The sequence below is a fragment of the Gossypium raimondii genome, chromosome 7, assembly GCF_025698545.1.
Source record: "Gossypium raimondii isolate GPD5lz chromosome 7, ASM2569854v1, whole genome shotgun sequence".
In the NCBI taxonomy this organism is placed as follows: domain Eukaryota; kingdom Viridiplantae; phylum Streptophyta; class Magnoliopsida; order Malvales; family Malvaceae; genus Gossypium; species Gossypium raimondii.
Window position 1 is genome coordinate 42131020 of NC_068571.1, and position 18685 is coordinate 42149704.

General features: G+C 31.4%; 1 protein-coding gene across 1 annotated transcript; it reads right to left on the reverse strand.

Annotated features, from left to right (window-relative positions):
• Window positions 1-1475: 1475 nt before the first annotated feature.
• On the reverse strand, window positions 1476-7110 carry LOC105761682 (glutamate receptor 1.2). Its single transcript, XM_052633943.1, has 5 exons — window positions 6829-7110; window positions 4563-5578; window positions 4170-4485; window positions 3425-3816; window positions 1476-1922 (listed from the first exon to the last, which is right to left on the reverse strand). The coding sequence occupies exons 1-5, from the start codon at window positions 7100-7102 to the stop codon at window positions 1563-1565; spliced, it is 2358 nt and encodes a 785-aa protein (XP_052489903.1). The 5' UTR covers window positions 7103-7110; the 3' UTR covers window positions 1476-1562.
• Window positions 7111-18685: the final 11575 nt, after the last annotated feature.

Below are 18685 nucleotides of genomic sequence, written 5' to 3' on the forward strand. Positions count from 1 at the left end.
TTAACAAAAAATTATTAGTGTTAACAATTGGACCTAAATTTTAAATTTAAAAGTAGAGGAACTAAATTTCATAAAATAAAAGTGAAAGGACTAAATTCTTATTTTTCAAAAAGTATAAGAACTTGTGGCACATTTTAACCATTTAATTTTTTTCTTTTCTTTTTGCCGAATTCTAATTTAACGGGGTATAGAAAAAATTAAATACAAGTGTGAATATATGATTGAAAGAGCAGAAAAAGAGTCATATGGAAGGGGCAGAGGATTTTCATTCCAAAACTCCACCGACTGTATGTATACAGTGAAATATTTTAATTCTGTAAGTAGTATTTAATTACTGCCACATATTTTTTTTAATCCTTAAAATTTTAATTATTCAAACAAAATTAATATATGATCTTGTCTTCCTTTTTTTCTTTTACAATTACTAAACTAATTTTAAGCAAAGTCAAAAACCCTAGCCAAAAAAGCTTACAATGTTGATGGGACTTCCTTGGCCTTTGATCTCTATTTCCTGCATTGTTTTGCTTTTGATATTGATCCCATCAGTTTTCAACTACAAGTCGCAGTGGAACAAATGGACCATCATCTTGCATTTCATCTTGGTTGTAGTGCCTTTGCTTTTGCTTATCATCCTCGCCCACTTCAAGAATGGTTTACCCTCGGTTAACTTTACAAGTTGAACTTTCTTCGTCCTGATGTTGGCCTGGTGGTGCCGCCAGGCCTCCTGCTTGTGCTGCTGTTTTTCCTGATAATGGCCTATTGTTTAATCCCTTCTTAAATAGTTCTAGTCTTTAATTTCCTTTTCATTCTTTTATTGTTTTGGTATTGAAAAGGTTGCATGATTAAGGGGTATTTGAAGGTTTCAATTAAGTTTTGCAAATGTGGATGCTGGAAAACAGAGAATTTTACTATGTTTGATGAAATTTGCCATGTAATATATATAGTTTGGCTGGTGGATGCAAATTCATGCTTTTCTTTGCTTGATGATTCTCTAGTTTTTGTGATGTTCAGAGAGTTTTCTCTATTGATTTAAGATTACTTATGTCAATATTTGTTAATGAATACAATCATTCTTAAGTGGGTAATATATTCAAATGAAAGCCTCCCTAAATTTATTCTAAAGAAAACCTCAAATTAATCCATGTAGGTCAAAGTCCACACCAAACTCAACTCACATAATCTACAATCTTATCATATTAGGTCATATAGTCAACCTTGCAAGACATCCACGTTTAACCACAAATCTACCGATCAAAAAATAACATGTGAATTTTTACCATTTTATCCTTAAATCGTAAGTTTAATCTTTTAATTAATATGCACAATTTAATTATTTTAGAGTTAAAAATTTAGATTTAACTTTTCTTTTATCTTTCTTTACACTCAGCTTGCCACAATTTAATAAATTAACTTTATTTGTCATTGAGTAGTAATAATATTCTATAAAACAAATTTATGACCATCAATATACAATGGAAAACAAAGGTCCTCAAAGAGTAACGAGAATATTCTTTAAAAAAATTGTACAACTTACTGGAATTTACAAATAAGGTTCATGAACTTCATAAATTATCCAACTCTGGATGTACCGCATTGGCATCTCTTTTGTTTTTGAATATTTTCATGCAAATGTACTGTTTCACAAGTCGTCCCCATTCTTTCATAACATGGATGTTTTTGTAAAGCAAAGAAGTGAGGAACAAGAAACAGGTTATAGCTAAAAAAATTCCGTTAATAAAGAACAAGCCTCCAAAATCCCTTACTGTAAGTGGATTCACACTGTCCGAAGTATTACGTGAATCAAAATCAATGATCGGATTTTTGAACCACTCATTTTCAAGCCTTTGAAGCGTCCCGTCTTCTCTTAGTTTTGCAATTTCCCTTGATATGTCATGAGCTATGGGTGAACCTTTTCGAAATGCCTGAGGATTCACAATGAAGTTAAAACATTAGGGCAATGTACAGGTATATAACTAGCCATCATATGTGCCAAGATTTGGATATCTCTTCACAAATGTATTTTTTGGATCTTCAAAATTTTGAATCTCAAAATTGGCTTTTCGATGCTTTCAAAAAAAAAAATCATTTTGCAAAATCTCAACACATATATAAAACTACTCGGGAGACATTCTAAACTAGACTTGTCTTTGGGACGAGCAACCCGCCTAACTTAGTAGGCTCTTCTTAGCCTAGGTTGAACATCGACAAGGAAATTTTTGCCTTGGACTAACTTGGGTTCGGATTTAAATTAAATAACAAAATTAATTTTATATAAATTTAATTATAAAATATAAAAACAATTTTTAAATACTATCTATAATCTATAATATATATAAGCAGGAGTTTAGAAAAATTTTTGAGTTGACAAGAATCTTTATTTTTCATCATATTACTAAATTCACATTTAAAAATTAAAAAGTTGAAGTAAAATAAAATATGTGATAATTATACATTTAAAAATAAGTGTAATTTAACTTAAAATTATTAGTTAAAAACGTGTGCTGATTCTAAAATAGAGTAGTTATTACTTGAATGAAACTCTAAGTATAAAAGTATAAGAGAAAATTGTGATAACTATAACTATAATTATAATTTAAACTACAATTATTAGTTAAAAATTTTGATGTAAAAAGAATGGTGCTAATTTTATTTGTAAAAAAGTTGTGTTAATTTTAATAACGTAAAATAGAGTTATTACTTGAATAAATTTCTAAGCATTTTAATTATGAATTAATTAATATTAGAGTTAATTGTTTGTTTTTGAATAATGTTGTTTTTCATTAAATACATAAACTAAAAATATATTATATGTTGAATACGTTAAAATACATTAATTATGATTCAAAATTTTCTTGTAATAATATTTGAATTGATAAATTAATATATTTTAATTCTATTCGATAATTTAAATAAAAAATATTTTAGGTTAATTACTATAATTAAAATTATAATATTTAAAATTTTGATTAAATAATAAACTTGTAAAATCACATGTAACGCATGCATCATTAGAAATTAGTATATATGAAGTGAAACCGGTTATTAGATAAGGTGCAAAGTCGAGGGCTTTGCCCTTCTTGATAAATAGAAAAATTACTTTTATGACCCCTCCCGAAAAGAAATAATTTCAAGTTAAGTTTTTTTAATCTCTTGATAAAATGAAATATGTATTTGCCCTAGAAAAAAATAATGATTCAATTTAAGTCCTTTAATATAAATTTTTTAATTTAGCCACCAAAAATTTTATAATTTTATCTTGATCCCTCAAGATAAATTTGTTGACTTCACCTTTCAAATCGAATCAAACTTGATTTTAAACCTAATTTTAAAAAAAAAAATTCAAGTCTAGTTTAATTCATGAACAGCTTTACCTAAAATTCTATTGTTACATTATGCATGTATGAGAAGTACTTGAATAACTTACAAAGCCAAAGCCATTGGTGGTAGGCATGACGTGGCCGACCTTGGAAAAACGTGTAGGATATTTTTCTACGAAGACGTTGATGTATGGCATCTCCTCGATTAACGCAGAGACTCCACCATTTTTACTTCCTTCCGATAAAGCCTTCACATATTCTTCGAGTGAAGTAAGCCTGATAGATTTTGAATGTGAATTCGGGAAATATGGATTGCCAATAGCTTCTTGGGCAACAGGACCTGCTCCACGTCCTACGGTGCTCTTCCCAGAGTTGAATTCAATCTGTTGAACCGTCATCATTGATGTCAAAGTGGCGGTGTAATTCGAGCCCAATATGAACAGCACAAACACCCACAAAACAACTACTGATCTCGACAAGTTGCTCGATAATTTCTCCCCTACAAGTTCACATTTCAAAGGAAATTTATATCAAACCTTTTTTCTAAATCAAGTTACATAAAATAAATATAAACAAATTTTGCTATTGGAACGTGGGTTCAGTCATATTGTAAAATTATATTTTAACCCCTTAAAAATAATAAAAATTTAGTTTGATCATTTAAAAATTATAAAGATATCTTATTAAAATAATAAAATTACATTTTTATTATCATAAAAATTATACACCCTAATTTTGACCCGTTCAAAAAAAATTTTCCCCTGCAATTAAAGAAATGAAATAAAACCTCGAATTTGAGCAAAAACAAATTTTGACCTAATGAGTGTAACATGTATGCATGAGAATGCTTACAATGTGCAAAAACAAAGATAGAGAAGGAGAAGCCAAACATCCTTCCAATTTCCCCATTTGATTGCCGGGTTTGTTGTTCAACAGATGCAGGGCGTTCAATCAGCCAAATAAATAAAGCTGATAAGACATAAACTCCAACAATTGTAAGCCAAAGACCTGGTGTGAGTGGTTTCAAGAAAATCCACAAGTTTTGGTTCTCCTTTGGGGTTAGCCGAGAAACCATCCCGATCCCCATGTCGGTAAACGGTAAAGTAAAATCCACGTACAATGATCTACTTGATGTGATCGTTATGTCCCCAACAGCAGCATCGTACTTCTGTTTTTGTTTATCCAACACAAATTAATAAAAGCAAATGGCATAAACGAACCAGATAAAATTGTTAAGAACCATACCTGGAGATATACTTGGTAGACAAGATCACTATACGCCTCACCGATGTGTGTCGTATTATATTCGAAGGGGACGAACTCATACGGCACCTGATGCTCCAAACCCGCCATTGCAGCTTTGAAAACTTCTATGCAGAAACCGGAGAAGGTGATATTGGTCTGAAGATCAATGTCCACTTTCAGCAATTGAGGGAACCCGTTTGATTTTGGAACAGCAATCCTTAGGGTCTTGGTGCTCGTTTGCATCCTTCGACCTTTGGGAATGGTTGATGTCCCACCAGGCCATATTATTGTTTCGAAGCCGGAGCTTGAAAATAAATGCCTTCCATGGGCAAACCCGTGTGATAATTTGTTGGTGAATTTGCCTGTCCAAAATCCAACTCTTCTTTCCCCTTCAGTACCTAACACATTCACTATTTCGAAATTGACCATTTGAGTAATGAAGTCCATCAGTTGTAACATATCAAACTCCTTCGACTCTGTAATATTATAAGACCTGAAACCAATGAATCCTTGCATCGATGAACGATCTTTCAAATTGTGCAAGTGATTCATGCTCTTAGAAGTCACGATCCATGCATACCCTTGGCTAGCCATTCCTAGCCTTTTCGCGTGTACGAAAATACGAGATGCTAAGACAGGTTCAACATGCACAAGGAATATCGAAGTTTCCATTGCTTTGAGCCTATGAAGCTCTTCAATTATGTGTTCATCTTTCGATGAAGCAGCCACTGAGCTTTTATATGCAACCTGAAACTTTTTCTCTTCAAAGAAATCACTCCAATGATTGTCATTATGATCTTCGTAAATGAGGATAACCTTTTCCCATTTATGTAATTCTGCGAAAGCAATAATTCCTTTCACTTCGGCATGGTCATGTGGTGGAACTTGAATCAAGTATGGGGCAGAAATTGGGATTACCGGAATTTTGGTGTAATTCCCAAATTCAGACAAAGACAATGTTGATTTTTGCGTAATGAGGATGACCTTGACTTTGTTATTTTCCCTGAGATTAAAAGCTGGATAGGAAAATGTATAGCATAAAAAGGTCAAATCGTTGAATCAAAACTTTTAGCCTACATTAAATGGATTTTGGAGAAATCTTTTTTTTTATTTTTTATATATGAATACTATAATTTAAATTTTTTAAATATATTTAAGCTGTATATGCTTAATAGTTTAATAAAATTAATAAATATTAAATAAATAACATACTTTTTTATTAAAAGTTTAAAAATTATATAAATACAATTAATCATTTATAAATATAAATACATTTAAGCAATTTGAGCTCATTTTTAACTGGTTTATGAAGTTTAAAAAAAAACTTTTCTAATAATAATATTGGAATAACTCATTGATCTGTCCCTTTCTTTGAAGTTGTAGGAAATTTCGTTTGCATTAATTAGTCTAATTAGACTAATGCCCAGTATATAAATCAACTTGTCGGTAAAATGGACTAATGTCAAGCATTTCAAAATTTTGACAGAATATTTTTTATTTCTTGCATTAATTTTGTATTATACATTAATTCATATTTTTAATTTCATTATTTTTATCTTTATATTTTAAAATTTTAAAATTTTAATCTCAACATGAATTACGGTTATTAAAGCCATTAATTGGTTTTTCTTTGTGAATAATATGTGAGACATGCAAATTGATAAGACATTACACATGTGATAATATGTTTGTCCTTATAATATTTTGGGAATAATAAAACTTAATGAATTTAGTACTTATCATTTGGTTTGGAATAGAATATTAAAATTCGAAATGTGCAAAGACTAAAAATGATCAAATAAATGACAAAATCCACAACTTATGCATAATACACGGATTAATAACAAAATTTAACCATTTTTAATATTAGAAATGCCTTGATGCAAGAAAGTTTAAGGTAAAAGTCTCACTGAATTTTGCCTCATACGTTAGACCAAAGAGTAAATCGGTTGTTCTGTTAAAAATTTCATCCATTTTTACGGTTAAAAATTGGTCCGTATATGTCAACATGAGATACACGTAACACATCACGTGTGACTATTTGGTTAGACAGCTACGCCGATTGCTAACAATAGAAATGAATGCTTTTTTTAACAAAAAGGACCAATTTACTTTTTAATCTAATGTACATGGATTAATTTGTCTATTTTTTAGTAAAAAAGATCAAATGTGACCTTACCCCTAATATAGAGGTCTCCATGATACTTTTACTCAAAGTTACGTATATTTAGAGGAAGAAAAAAAGTAAAAGAAAGCTTATAATTACCGGAAGATAAAGCAAGCAAAGGGTCCCCTTTGGAGTCTCTTGTATGGAGAACTATCCTCATTTGGTTGTCCCTACCAAAGCTATTGAAATCGGAAATCGCCATGGAAACGCGGCCATGGATAACTTTCCCCTCCCTCGATCCCATATCAACGATTAACCCAACACCAACCTCTTCGCCGTCCACCGCAGGTCCAAGGCCACCACCTTGGCCACTTAGTTCACCGAGGAGACTAAAGTAGAAAGCAAATAAGAGCAAATTTTGGTTCTTTATCATTAGGCCAAATGCTGTATTTTGTTTTTGAATATTTATTGTTTTTTGTTCTTTGGTACCTAATATCTTCTAATTAATTTCCTTTATGAAATGTAAATGGAGAATATACATATATATATATATATATAGGTTTAAGAGAATGAGGTTGACATAAATTACATAACGTCTAAATATGATTTGTCTCAGTTGAGTTTTTCTCAACGACCAAAACCATAGAGTTCGTCTATGTAACACCTTTGGCTTCATTCAACCTACTCGCTTGTGTATCAGATCAAGAATGGGGTTATTCATCCAAATCGATATGTTGGATTCGTATTAGATAAGTATGGGTAGAAATTTCTTAAGATTTCTTTAAAAATAAGGTTTAACTATAAAATTAGCCTCCAAATTATACTACTTTTTTCATTTTGATATTTAAAGTTTCTTTTGGTAAAAAATGAAGCCTAAACTATCGATTTTATCTCAATTAACTCAAAAAATGTAAGGCATTGATGGACTATAATTATATATATATATATATATATATATATATATATATATTGTTGTGTTTAATTCCTCAAATTCTAGTTATATTGAGGGCTTAATTGTAGAAATTGTGTTTGTTTTGATGATATTGGACTTAATTGCAAAATTTTAGTTAAATTGGTGCATCGTGAGAATTTTGTTAAAATAGTGGACTTGTGATGTGGGCCAATTTGGGAGCTATCAACTTTAAGAAATTAATTTAGGAGGACTGAATTTGTAAAGGACTAAAATGAAAATTAAATTTGATTTTCACTCAAACATTAAATGCGGCAGACTTGTTTTGTGTGGTTAGATTTTTAATATATATATGTTGGGGAGTAGCCCACCATGGAGAAAAACAAATATCTTTGACTTCTTTTATTTTTCCTTTTACTTTGAATTAGCAGTTACTTGTGAATTATTATTTTCACTATGTTGGGTGACTTTTTTTTCCTGATTCAAAGGGTGATTTAATTCAACTAATTTGTATTAAATCGGAATTTTTCTTTAACCTAAGTAATTTTTATTTCTTGTTCTTGTTCTCATGAATATTTGATATTGATTAAATTGACATCTTAATTCTATATTGAATTTTCTATTGTTACCCATGAATTTGTAATCCGCAATTGTCATGAATGATTGATATGAGTAGCAAGGAGTTGGCTTATGTGTGCGTTGTTATGGCTTTCTCAATTATATAGCTTACAAATGTACAAAATTAATTTAATTGTAGCTATCTCAATTAACTGATTTTGGTTTAGTTCTTCTCACGATTCTTAATGTTATCATTGAATTTAATTTGGGATGCTATCATGCCCAGCTGTTTAATGGTATGCTTTGATTTGAATGTTTGCTTTGAATCAATTATATCAAGAGAAATATTCTTTTTGCGACTTTTCCGAGTAAGTAGTCTAAATATTTGGGTATGAGAAATTGATTTTTAAGTCTATGTTTAGAATTACAGTTGGACAGAACCTACACCTTTAGATTGGAAGTTTGGTAAGATTTAGTTTTCATTAATTATAGCATTCAACTTTTAATTAATTTCTTGTTTATCTTTAATTTTATTTCAAAAAAAAATCAAACCTTTTTTTTTATTGTCTAAATTTTGAGATTCTAAAAAATTTAGCTCTATTGGGATTTGACCTGAATATATTATTTCTACAAGTTAGCTTAGGGGAATCAGTATTTATTTTGAAGGGCTTTGACAACTCTATCAAATTTGGCATCATTGTCGGGGAGCTATTTTAGTTTCTCATCGTTTTATTTATTTGTCTGTTTTGTTTATGACTCATTTTTCTCAGACTACTGGTCTACAATATAATGCTAAAATCGAGAAGACAACGCATAAATTGAGAAAAGAAAGTAAAGAGAGAAAAAGTCATCTTAAAGAAGAAGCAGGGATTGATTTGATTATTGGTGGCATATCTATTTTTGAAGAAGTTGAAGAAATGATGGCAAATAGAACTCTCAAGGAGTTAGTTGTACCATATTTGAATCAACAACCTTTATGCATTACATTTCCAAATATAGAAGGCGATTTTGAATTAAAGTCTGACTTAATTCAATTACTACCCTCTTTTTGTGGATGTGCAGGTGAAGATCCTTATAAGCACTTGAAAGAATTCCTTGTTGTATGCTCCGAAATGAAACCACATGGTGTTATCGATGAGAAAATCAATCTTAGAGCTTTTCCCTTTTCTTTAAAGGTTCAAGCAAAAGATTGGCTATAGTATCTACCCTCCGGGTCAATAACAACGTAGAATGGGATGATGAGACTATTCTTGGAGAAATTCTTCCTTGCATCTAAAGCTGCCAACATTAGGAAAGATATTCATGGCATAACATTGCTCACTAAAGAGACTTTGTATGAGTATTGGGAGAGGTTCAAACGATTGTGTGCCAATTTTCCCCATCATCAAAATTAGACTGGCTCTTAATCCAATACTTCTATGAAGGGTTGTTATCAATGGATAAAATATGATTGATGCAGCAAATGGAGGAGCTTTAGTGAATAAGAAACCTGAAGCAGCCAAGCAATTAATTTCAAACATGGCTGAAAATTTCCAACAATTTGGAACAAAGGCGGATGGAGCTATTAGACAAGTTAATGAGGTAATACTCTCGAAAATCAAATTTCTAACTTAATTGCTTTGGTTCATTAAATAGTTGTAAGACAATTGCAAGTGACAAAAGCTTGTGGAATATGTTCAATTCAAGGGCATCTTACGAATATATGCCTAACATTGCAACAAGATTCAGTGCAAGAAGCTAATGTTATGGGTGGATCTCCTGGTCAACCCCAAAGGAAGTATGATCCTTTTTCTAATGATTACAACCATGGATAGAGAGATCACCAGAATTTGAGCTATGGAAATCAAGGAGGACAACAAAGACATCCCATTCACAATTTTGTTAGACCGCCTCAAGCTCTCACACAACAACAAGCCTCAAATTTAGGTATATCTTTAGAAGATATTGTTAAAAATACTCATCAACTTCAACAGGAGACAAGGGTAAGCTTTCAGAATTTGGGCAATCAAATTACTCAATTAGCCACATCAGTTAGTAAGTTAGAGGCTCAAAATTTTAGAAAATTACCTTCATAAACAGAAGTAAATCCAAAGGAGAATTGTAGTGTAATATCACTAAGGAGCAGAAAGGAAATCCCTTCGGGAACAACTCTACTTGAGGAAGCCGAGATGAGCATAGAAGAGGAAGAAACCAAAGTTCCATCCAAAATGTCACCAAGGGTAAAATTCGGTCCTCAAAGAGATGAGTGCAAAGAATCTTGGATACATTTAGAAAAGTGGAGATTAATATACCATTGTTAGATATCGTCAAGCAAATTCCTAAGTATCCAAAGTTTTTGAAGGAAATGTACACGAACAAAAGGAAGTTGAAAGAAAATGAGAAGGTTGTAGTAAGTAAAAATGTGTCGGCTATCTTACAAAAGAATATGCTAGAAAATTGCAAGGATCCAGGTATGTTTTCATTACCTTGTGTTATTGGTGATAGGAAAATTGAGCATGCTATGTTAGATCTAAGAGCTTCAATTAATGTTATGTCATTTTCTATGTACCAAGACTTGAAATCAAATGAATTGCAAAAGATACTTCGATTTTGTTAAGGAGACCATTTATGAAGACATGTAAGACTAATATTGACATAGATGAGGGTACTCACTTCGTGGATTTTGATGGGAAGATTGTTAAATTTAATATTCTTGATGCAATGACGTACCCTAATGATGTGCATTCTCTTTGTCAAATTGATGCGATTAATTCAATTGTGTAGGATGTCTTTGCAGAAGAGAGCATTGGTAATGAGTTAGAATTAAAAGCACAATCCAATTTAGAAGAAACTGATGATGAAATTGGTGTAGAAGAATTACTTTCAGCATCATCGTCTAAACCAATAAATTATAATGCTGAAATTTCTACAACAACTAATAAAATGTTACCTTTTATTGTGCAAGCACCAAAATTGGGATTAAAAGACTTGCCAGATCACCTAAAATACGTGTATTTGGGTAAAAGTGAGACATTTCCAACCATAGTCTTCAAAGGAATCCAAATAGAACAATAAGAAAAGTTGGTTCAAGCTTTGAAGGAGTATAAGGCTCCAATTGGATGAACCATAGTTGACATACGTTACCGATTCTCCAATGGATTACCCCGCAATAATACCTACAGCTTCTCCTAATTCAACCAGGTCACCATGAGTGGGGCTCCAACCATAACATAATCGACAAATCCAAGATGTACTCCTACAAGTAAAGGGAGTCCGAATATATATTGGTTGTGTTCGAAAGGCTCTAAATCGATCGACAAGCCCAAGCCCAATATCTTGATTTCTAATGGCAATGCACCGCGGACCCATATATATATCGTCCACTAATACACGGCCAATTAATGTTTGGATAAAAATTCTTTCCGGAAGCGTCCTCTTTTGAGGACTCATAGAAATTCCTTGGGTGGTGCCACAATTTGTTCTACATACAACAATGTGTTGAACTACTTCAACCAATTGCGCATTAGATATCCAGCATCTGATGTTCGTATGACGGTATCCACAACCCCTTTTCGAGCTTCGTAGCAAGAAATGATATATTCTGTTAAAGACAATCCTTCGCGTAAATTACTTTGAATGGGTAAATCGATTATTTTTTCTTAGGGATCCGACATTAATCCTCTCATACCTACTAATTGGTGCACTTGAGATGCATTTCCTCTAGCTCTTGAAAAAGGCATTATGTGGACTGGGTTAAACGCGTCAGTCATCCTAAAATTAGGATTCATTTCTTCTCACAAATATTCACTTGTAGCATACCATATCTTAATTGTTGGCGTAATTTTTTTATCGCATGTACATTCCCAAAATGATGGTGTTTTTCCATAATCAAACTTTGTTGTTCAGCATCTTGGACTAGCCATCCCTTAGAAGGTATCATTAAAAGATCAACAATTCCTAATGAAATTGATGTAGCAGTGGCTTGCTGGAAACCCAGAGCTTTTACTTGATCCAGGATATGTGATGTATATGTCATTCCGAAGTGATCTATTAATTTGCTAATAAGCCGTTTAATGGCAGTTCCATCTATCACTTTATTGTGAAATATCAGATTGGCCCATTCTGCCATAAATACCCCCTTATTTAGCTGAGTGGACTTCGCCAATGGGTTTGAGTCAATGATTGGAAAACTTTCTTTTCTTGATCTTGATTTTGGTAGAAAGTCAGGTCAAGAACTGATGTCCTAATTGAATCGGAGAGACCCGAATTCATATTGGTGTCATAGAAATTTTTAGCCTAGATAGTATATGATTGGGTATCATATGAGTAGGCCAAAAAAAATTGTTATATAGCTTCTTCTATTTCTCGGTAAAGAGAAATATGACCAATAGTGGTTCAAATTTATATACAAAGAATTTTTTTTTAACTTCTTACTATTAGATAATGTCTATAAATCTCATGATAGGTACCCAAAAATTCATAGTGAACTTCGATGGGAACTTCTCTTGAAGCAATAACGCATTACTCTAGTTGCTACCAGAGCCACAAAAGACTATCTAAATTGATTCTTTTCTGCCTATAAGCTCCAATCGTATAATAAGAATTACAAAAAAAGGCTCCCTTGTAGACTTATAGTTATTATCGCCAATTCTTTCATTTTGATAGCTTTTTCGATTCCATAGATTATACCTATTCGCACAAAAACCTCGACAATTCCCACTCGCTAATATATAGAACCCAATAAGCATATATTGAGTCAGTACAGAAATGGGATCCCTAATAGTTGGAGACAAAAGATTCATATGAGAAAACATAAGTAAACGAGCCTCCGCTTGCGCCTCTAAAAATAAAGGTACATGAACTGCCATTTGATCCCCATTAAAGTCTGTATTAAATTAAAGGTATTAGTACATCAATTTGTATGCATAGAATCTTGCTTGAAGGTGATGCTAAACCCTCAAGAGAATCACAAAGCGGATTGAATCCAGACATGAAAGAAATGGTAATAAAGAGATACTCAAGTTGCTAAATGCAGGTATAATCAATCCAATCTCAGATAGCGAATGGGTAAGTTCGATTCATGTTGTATAGAAGAAAATTAAGATTATTATGTTAAGAAATTTGAATAATGAGCTTGTACCAATGCGTGTGCAAAATGGTTGGAGAATGTCCATAGATTTTTGGAAACTTAACCAAGTGATTAGAAAAAACCATTTTCCCCTACCTTTCATAGACCAAATGTTAGAAAGGTTGGCTAGAAAATCTTTCTTTTGTTTTCTTAATGGTTTTTCATATTTTTATCAAATCCTTATTGCACACGAAGAATAAAATATGACATTCACTAGTTCATTCGGAACCTATGCCCTTTTGATCTTTGTAGTGCTCAAGGTATGTTTTAAATATGCATGATGAGTATTTTTCTGAATATATTGAAAAACACATTAAAGTGTTCATGGATGATTTTACGGTATATGAGGATTCATTTGATGAGTTCTTAGATAATTTAACCAAAGTTTTGAAAAGATGCATTGAGACTAACTTGGTTTTAAATTATGAAAAGTGTCATTTTATAGTTGCCCAAGGCATTGTATTGAGACATGTGATTTCTTCTAAGTGTATAGAGGTTGATAAAGCAAAGGTGGATATAATTGCAAACTTATCTTACCCTTTAAATTTTAAGGAAGTGCGTTCTTTTCTTGGACATGTAAGGTTTTATCGTAGGCTTATTAAAGATTTTTCTAAGACTGTTTTGCCATTGACAAATTTATTACAAAAGAAAATTCAATTCGAGTTTGGGAAAGAATGTAACGAGATGTTCGATAAACTCAAAGATTTGTTGGCAAGTGCACCTATCATTTAACCATTTCAATGGAATTTACCATTTGAGGTCATCTGCGATGCAAGCAATTATGTCGTAGAGCAATTCTAGGGCAACGAGTTAACAATAAAAGTCATGTCATCTATTATTCTTCCAAGACTTTTAACGATGCTCAATGCAAGTATTCCACTACAGAAAAATGAGCTTTTATCAATTGTTTTTGCTTTAGATAAATATAGATCTTATGTGTTTGGTTCAAAGGTTGTTGTGTATTCTGATCATATAACTTTGAAATACCTATTGTCAATGAAAATTAAAAGCCAAGGCTGATAAGGTGGATTTTGCTTCTTCAAGAATTTAAAATGAATATCAAGGACCGAAAAGGAGTGGAGAATTCTATTGCAAACAATTTGAGTAGATTGATAAAGGACAAAGATGATCTACCTTTCAATGACAACTTTCAAGATGAGCATTAGTTCCAAATCAAATGTATGATTCCTTGGTATGCAGATATGGTCAATTATTTAGTAACAAGAAATTTACCTCATGGTCTTATTAAGCCTAGGAGAGCCAAGATAAAAAGTGAGCCCAGGTATTATGTGTGGGACGATTCATACTGATGGAAATTTTGTTTCGATCAAGTGATTAGGAGATGTGTGCCTGAAAATGAATTCCAATATATTTTAGCCTTTTACCTTGATTATGCTTATGGTGGACATTTTGGAACTAGATGGACCGCTAGGAAAATTTTAGATAGATGTTCGTACTAGAAATCTTTGTTTAAAGATGCTTATTAATTTTGCAAAAGTTGTGAGAAATCCAATTCTTATTTGTGAAATATTTGATGTGTGGGGTATTGATTTTATGGGTCCTTTTCCCTCATATTGTGGTTTTTCTTATATACTCTTTGTTGTGGATTATGTATGAAAAATGGGTGAAAGCTAAAGCCACCAAAACTGATGACTCTCAGGTTATTGTAGGTATTGTCAAGGCTAACATCTTTAATAGGTTTGGATTCCAAGGGCAATTATAAGCGATCAAAGAACTCACTTTTGTAATAGATCGATTGAAGCTTTGATGAAGAAATATCGAATGAATCATCAAGTAGCCGCAGCCTATCACCCTCAAGCTGAAGTTTCCAAAAGAGAAGTTAAATCCATCTTGGAAAAAATAGTGAATATGGGTAGGAAGGATTGGAGCCTTCGTTTAGACGACGCTCTTTGGGCTTACCACACTGCTTAATAAACTCCTATGGGAATGTCTCCTTACCGATTAGTTTTTGGTAAAGCATGTCACTTACCTATAGAAATCAAGCATAAAGCCTATTAGGTGGTTCAACAGTGCAATATGGACCTAGACAAAGTTGGGATGTCAAGGTTATTGCAATTGCAAGAATTGGAGGAATTACGGTTGGATGCTTATGAGAATTCGAGAATTTACAAAGAGAAATCCAAGTTGTTTCGTGATAACATGTTTCTTAAGAAATAGATTGAGATTGGTCAAAAAGTGTTGCTATATAATTCTCAATTGAAGATTATGCTTGATAAAATCCGTTCTCGATGGTTTGGTCCATTTGTTGTTACTAATGTATTTTCTTATGGTGCAATGGAAATTAAAAGTTTGGATTCGAATAAAATTTTCAAAGTGAATGGTCATAGATTGAAAATCTTTCGTGAGGATGAAATTGCTCTGTGTCTTATTAGCTTTTTTTTGGATCGCCCTATTTATTTGGATGACTAAAATGTTTCATGGCTCCGTCGAGCAAAACAATGATAAACAATTGTGCTATTGGGAGGCAACCCAAATGCTTTATTTATTTTTTATTCTACTTTTTTACTTTCTTTCACCTACTTTATTTTGTTTTCAGTTCTTAGGTGTTTTTAATGAAGAAGTTTAATTTCTGGGCGGGAGATTAATTTTAATAAGGTGTGACCATTAAATCCAACGTGTTTGTTGAAGATGAAGCATCGGGCGGTGCCACCTCCTTGTCCACCATCACTCTAGACTATTCAGGTCCATATTGCTTGCAAATAAGGGGATTTTCTTTTCATTTCTTGTGTAAGCAATTTGCTTTGTTCTACATTGCGGACAATATAGAGTTTAGATGTGGGGAGAGATTTTTGTGATAAATATGATTATTATTGTTTTAGTTTTCATTTAAGTTTGTTACAATTTTTCGTAGTACATAAATTTTTGAATGCTTGCTTTGAATCAATTATATTAAGAAAATTATTCTTTTTGACTTTTTTGAATAAGTAGACTAAGTATTTGAGTATGAGAAATTGATTTTAAGCCTACCTTTAGAATTACAATTGGATGGAACCTACACCTTTGGGTTGAAAGTTTGGTAAGATTTGATTTTCATTAATTATAATATTCAGCTTTTAATTAATTTCTAGTTTATCTTTAATTTTAGTTCAAAAACTCAAAATTTTTTTTTTTATTGTCTAAACTCTAAGATTCCAAAAATTTAGCTCTCTTGGTATTCGACCTGAATACACTATTTCTACAAGTTAATTTAGGGAATTAGTATTTATTTTGAAAGGCTTTGATAGCTTTATCGGACATCTGGTAAAAACATATCACGTTCCTATTTAATGTTGTTCTTTTCTTGGGGAAAAATGAGACGAAATTATATTAACTCAAAATATGTATGATATCTAATAAGAACGTATAAGTTTTAATTTATTGTTTTTTGTTTTAAGTAAAATGAGATGAAATTAATAATTTTAAATATAAATAACTTAACAATAATTTTTCAACATCTATCTTATAGTTAATTTTCATATAATATAAATTAATATATATATAAAAGAAAATACTAGTTACATAGTATAAACTTTAAAATGGACTTGGTCAAGTAGGTCACATTTTATTTTTCTTAAAATATTGAAAAGATGTTGAAATTGAAATAAATGGCTGGAATCTTGAAGGAGTATATTCAAAAACATTAATTTAGACTATACGTTGAGAAAGTAACCCTTCCTACACGTTGGGTTTCAAGACTCCTACCAACTAAAATTTGTATACTAGTATGAATGCTTCACTTTTTCTTTCGAGGAACACTCAAACTAATTGCTTAATTTTAAGTCAATAACTCATAGCTTATATAGTTTTTGAGAAATGTTGATCAGCGTTTAGTGACATCGATGGGAGCTATCATTTAAGAAAATAGAATTATAATTAAAAAATTATATATTCTTCTTGAATTGAAAAAAATAATATATTAAATAATAATAATTATATAACCTTAACTAATATTTAGAGACATAACTTGGCCGAACCCGTTACCTTTTAACTTTTTTGTGCAGATGAAGAGGTTTTATATCTTAATTTGTCATATTCAAAAAAAAAAATTAGTTGAGTCTTAACTCGATTGACGTCAGTATTGTTGTCAGTGCAAGAAGACGTGAGTTCAAATACGCTGAAGCGCATTATTCTTCTATTTAAGTGTTGGAGAAAGGCTATAAGTAATTCTAGACATTATATCAAAAAGAAATAGGAATTATAATGAGATTAATTAATGTTAAAAAAAAGTAGTTATTTGTTATCAATCTATTGAATTAAAATAACAAAAATGCTATTATTCATGACAAAATAATTTTAGTATTTTTTCAGTAAAATGTATATGGAAAAAATATATATATGTTCAAAATTTTTAAATATCTATAATTAGTATAAACTTTAAACTTTCTTCGTCGTGATGTTGGCCTGGTGATGCCGCCAGGCCTCCTGCTTGTGCTGCTCTTTTTTCTGATAATGGTTTATTGTTTAAGCCCTTCTTAAGTAGTATTAGTCTTTAATTTCTTCTTCTTTTTTTGTTTTGGTATTGGAAAGGTTGCATGATTAATGGGTCACGTTTTTGAAGGTTTCATTGGAACTTCAATTAAGTTTTGCAAATGTGGAGGCTGGAAAGAGAGAATTTTCCTATGTCTAATTAAATTTGCTATCTTTTCTTTGCTATGTATGTATGTATGTGAAGCAATGAAAACAGAGCAGGGATTTCCCATAATCTAATGGGAAGTTTCTCTAAAGTCAGAAATTTTGTTTAAGTGGAGAGAAAGATTATAAAATTTTGGGGCAAAGCTAAAAGTTTTGTATTAAAAAAATTTAAATTGAATTATTAGTTTTTCAAAAAAAAAGCCTAAAATTATAATTTTTCTATTTAATCAAAGGTTAAAGAGATTAAAACTAAATATTTCAATTTTGGGAGGACCTAAAGAGCAATTTAACTATTTGACAAGGGGCAAGCCCCTCTCTACCCCTTGGTTTATACCATCATACAAATCATCAAAGTGTAGTTTAATAAGTTAATTTCAAGAGATTATGTAAAACACATGTGGCATGTTGGTACTATTGAGAGCCTTATTATGCTTTGATTTGCTTCCACCATTGGTTCAAAATCTTCCAAATTTGTTTTCCCTATCGAGTAAAGGTATCATAGAGGTATGTAATAGAAGTCAGATTGTATTTTGTATTTTTTTACTCAAAAAATGTGCACATTGGTCCCTGAATGTTAGATCGAATAGTAGATTAATCCTTTTGTTAAATATTTCATTCATTTCTACTATTAAAAATTGATCCCTGTATATTAGAATGAGGTAGAAATAGATGAAATTTTTAACAAATAAGACTAGTTCGCTCTTTGATCTAATATATAATGACTAATTTGTCTTTTTTTTTAATAAAAGGGCAAATTCCAACCAGACTATTAATATAAAAGTCTCCATGGTACTTTTACCCGCTATCAC

What these genes read in the sequence shown, in the direction of transcription:
- LOC105761682 (XM_052633943.1), bottom strand. Translation starts at nt 7,102, where the DNA reads ATGATAAAGAACCAAAATTTGCTCTTATTTGCTTTCTACTTTAGTCTC. An exon ending in TTTGCTTGCTTTATCTTCCG is followed by an intron (nt 5,579 to 6,828) that starts GTAATTATAAGC and finishes TTTCCTATCCAG; the next exon opens with CTTTTAATCTCAGGGAAAAT. An exon ending in TCTACCAAGTATATCTCCAG is followed by an intron (nt 4,486 to 4,562) that starts GTATGGTTCTTA and finishes AAACAAAAACAG; the next exon opens with AAGTACGATGCTGCTGTTGG.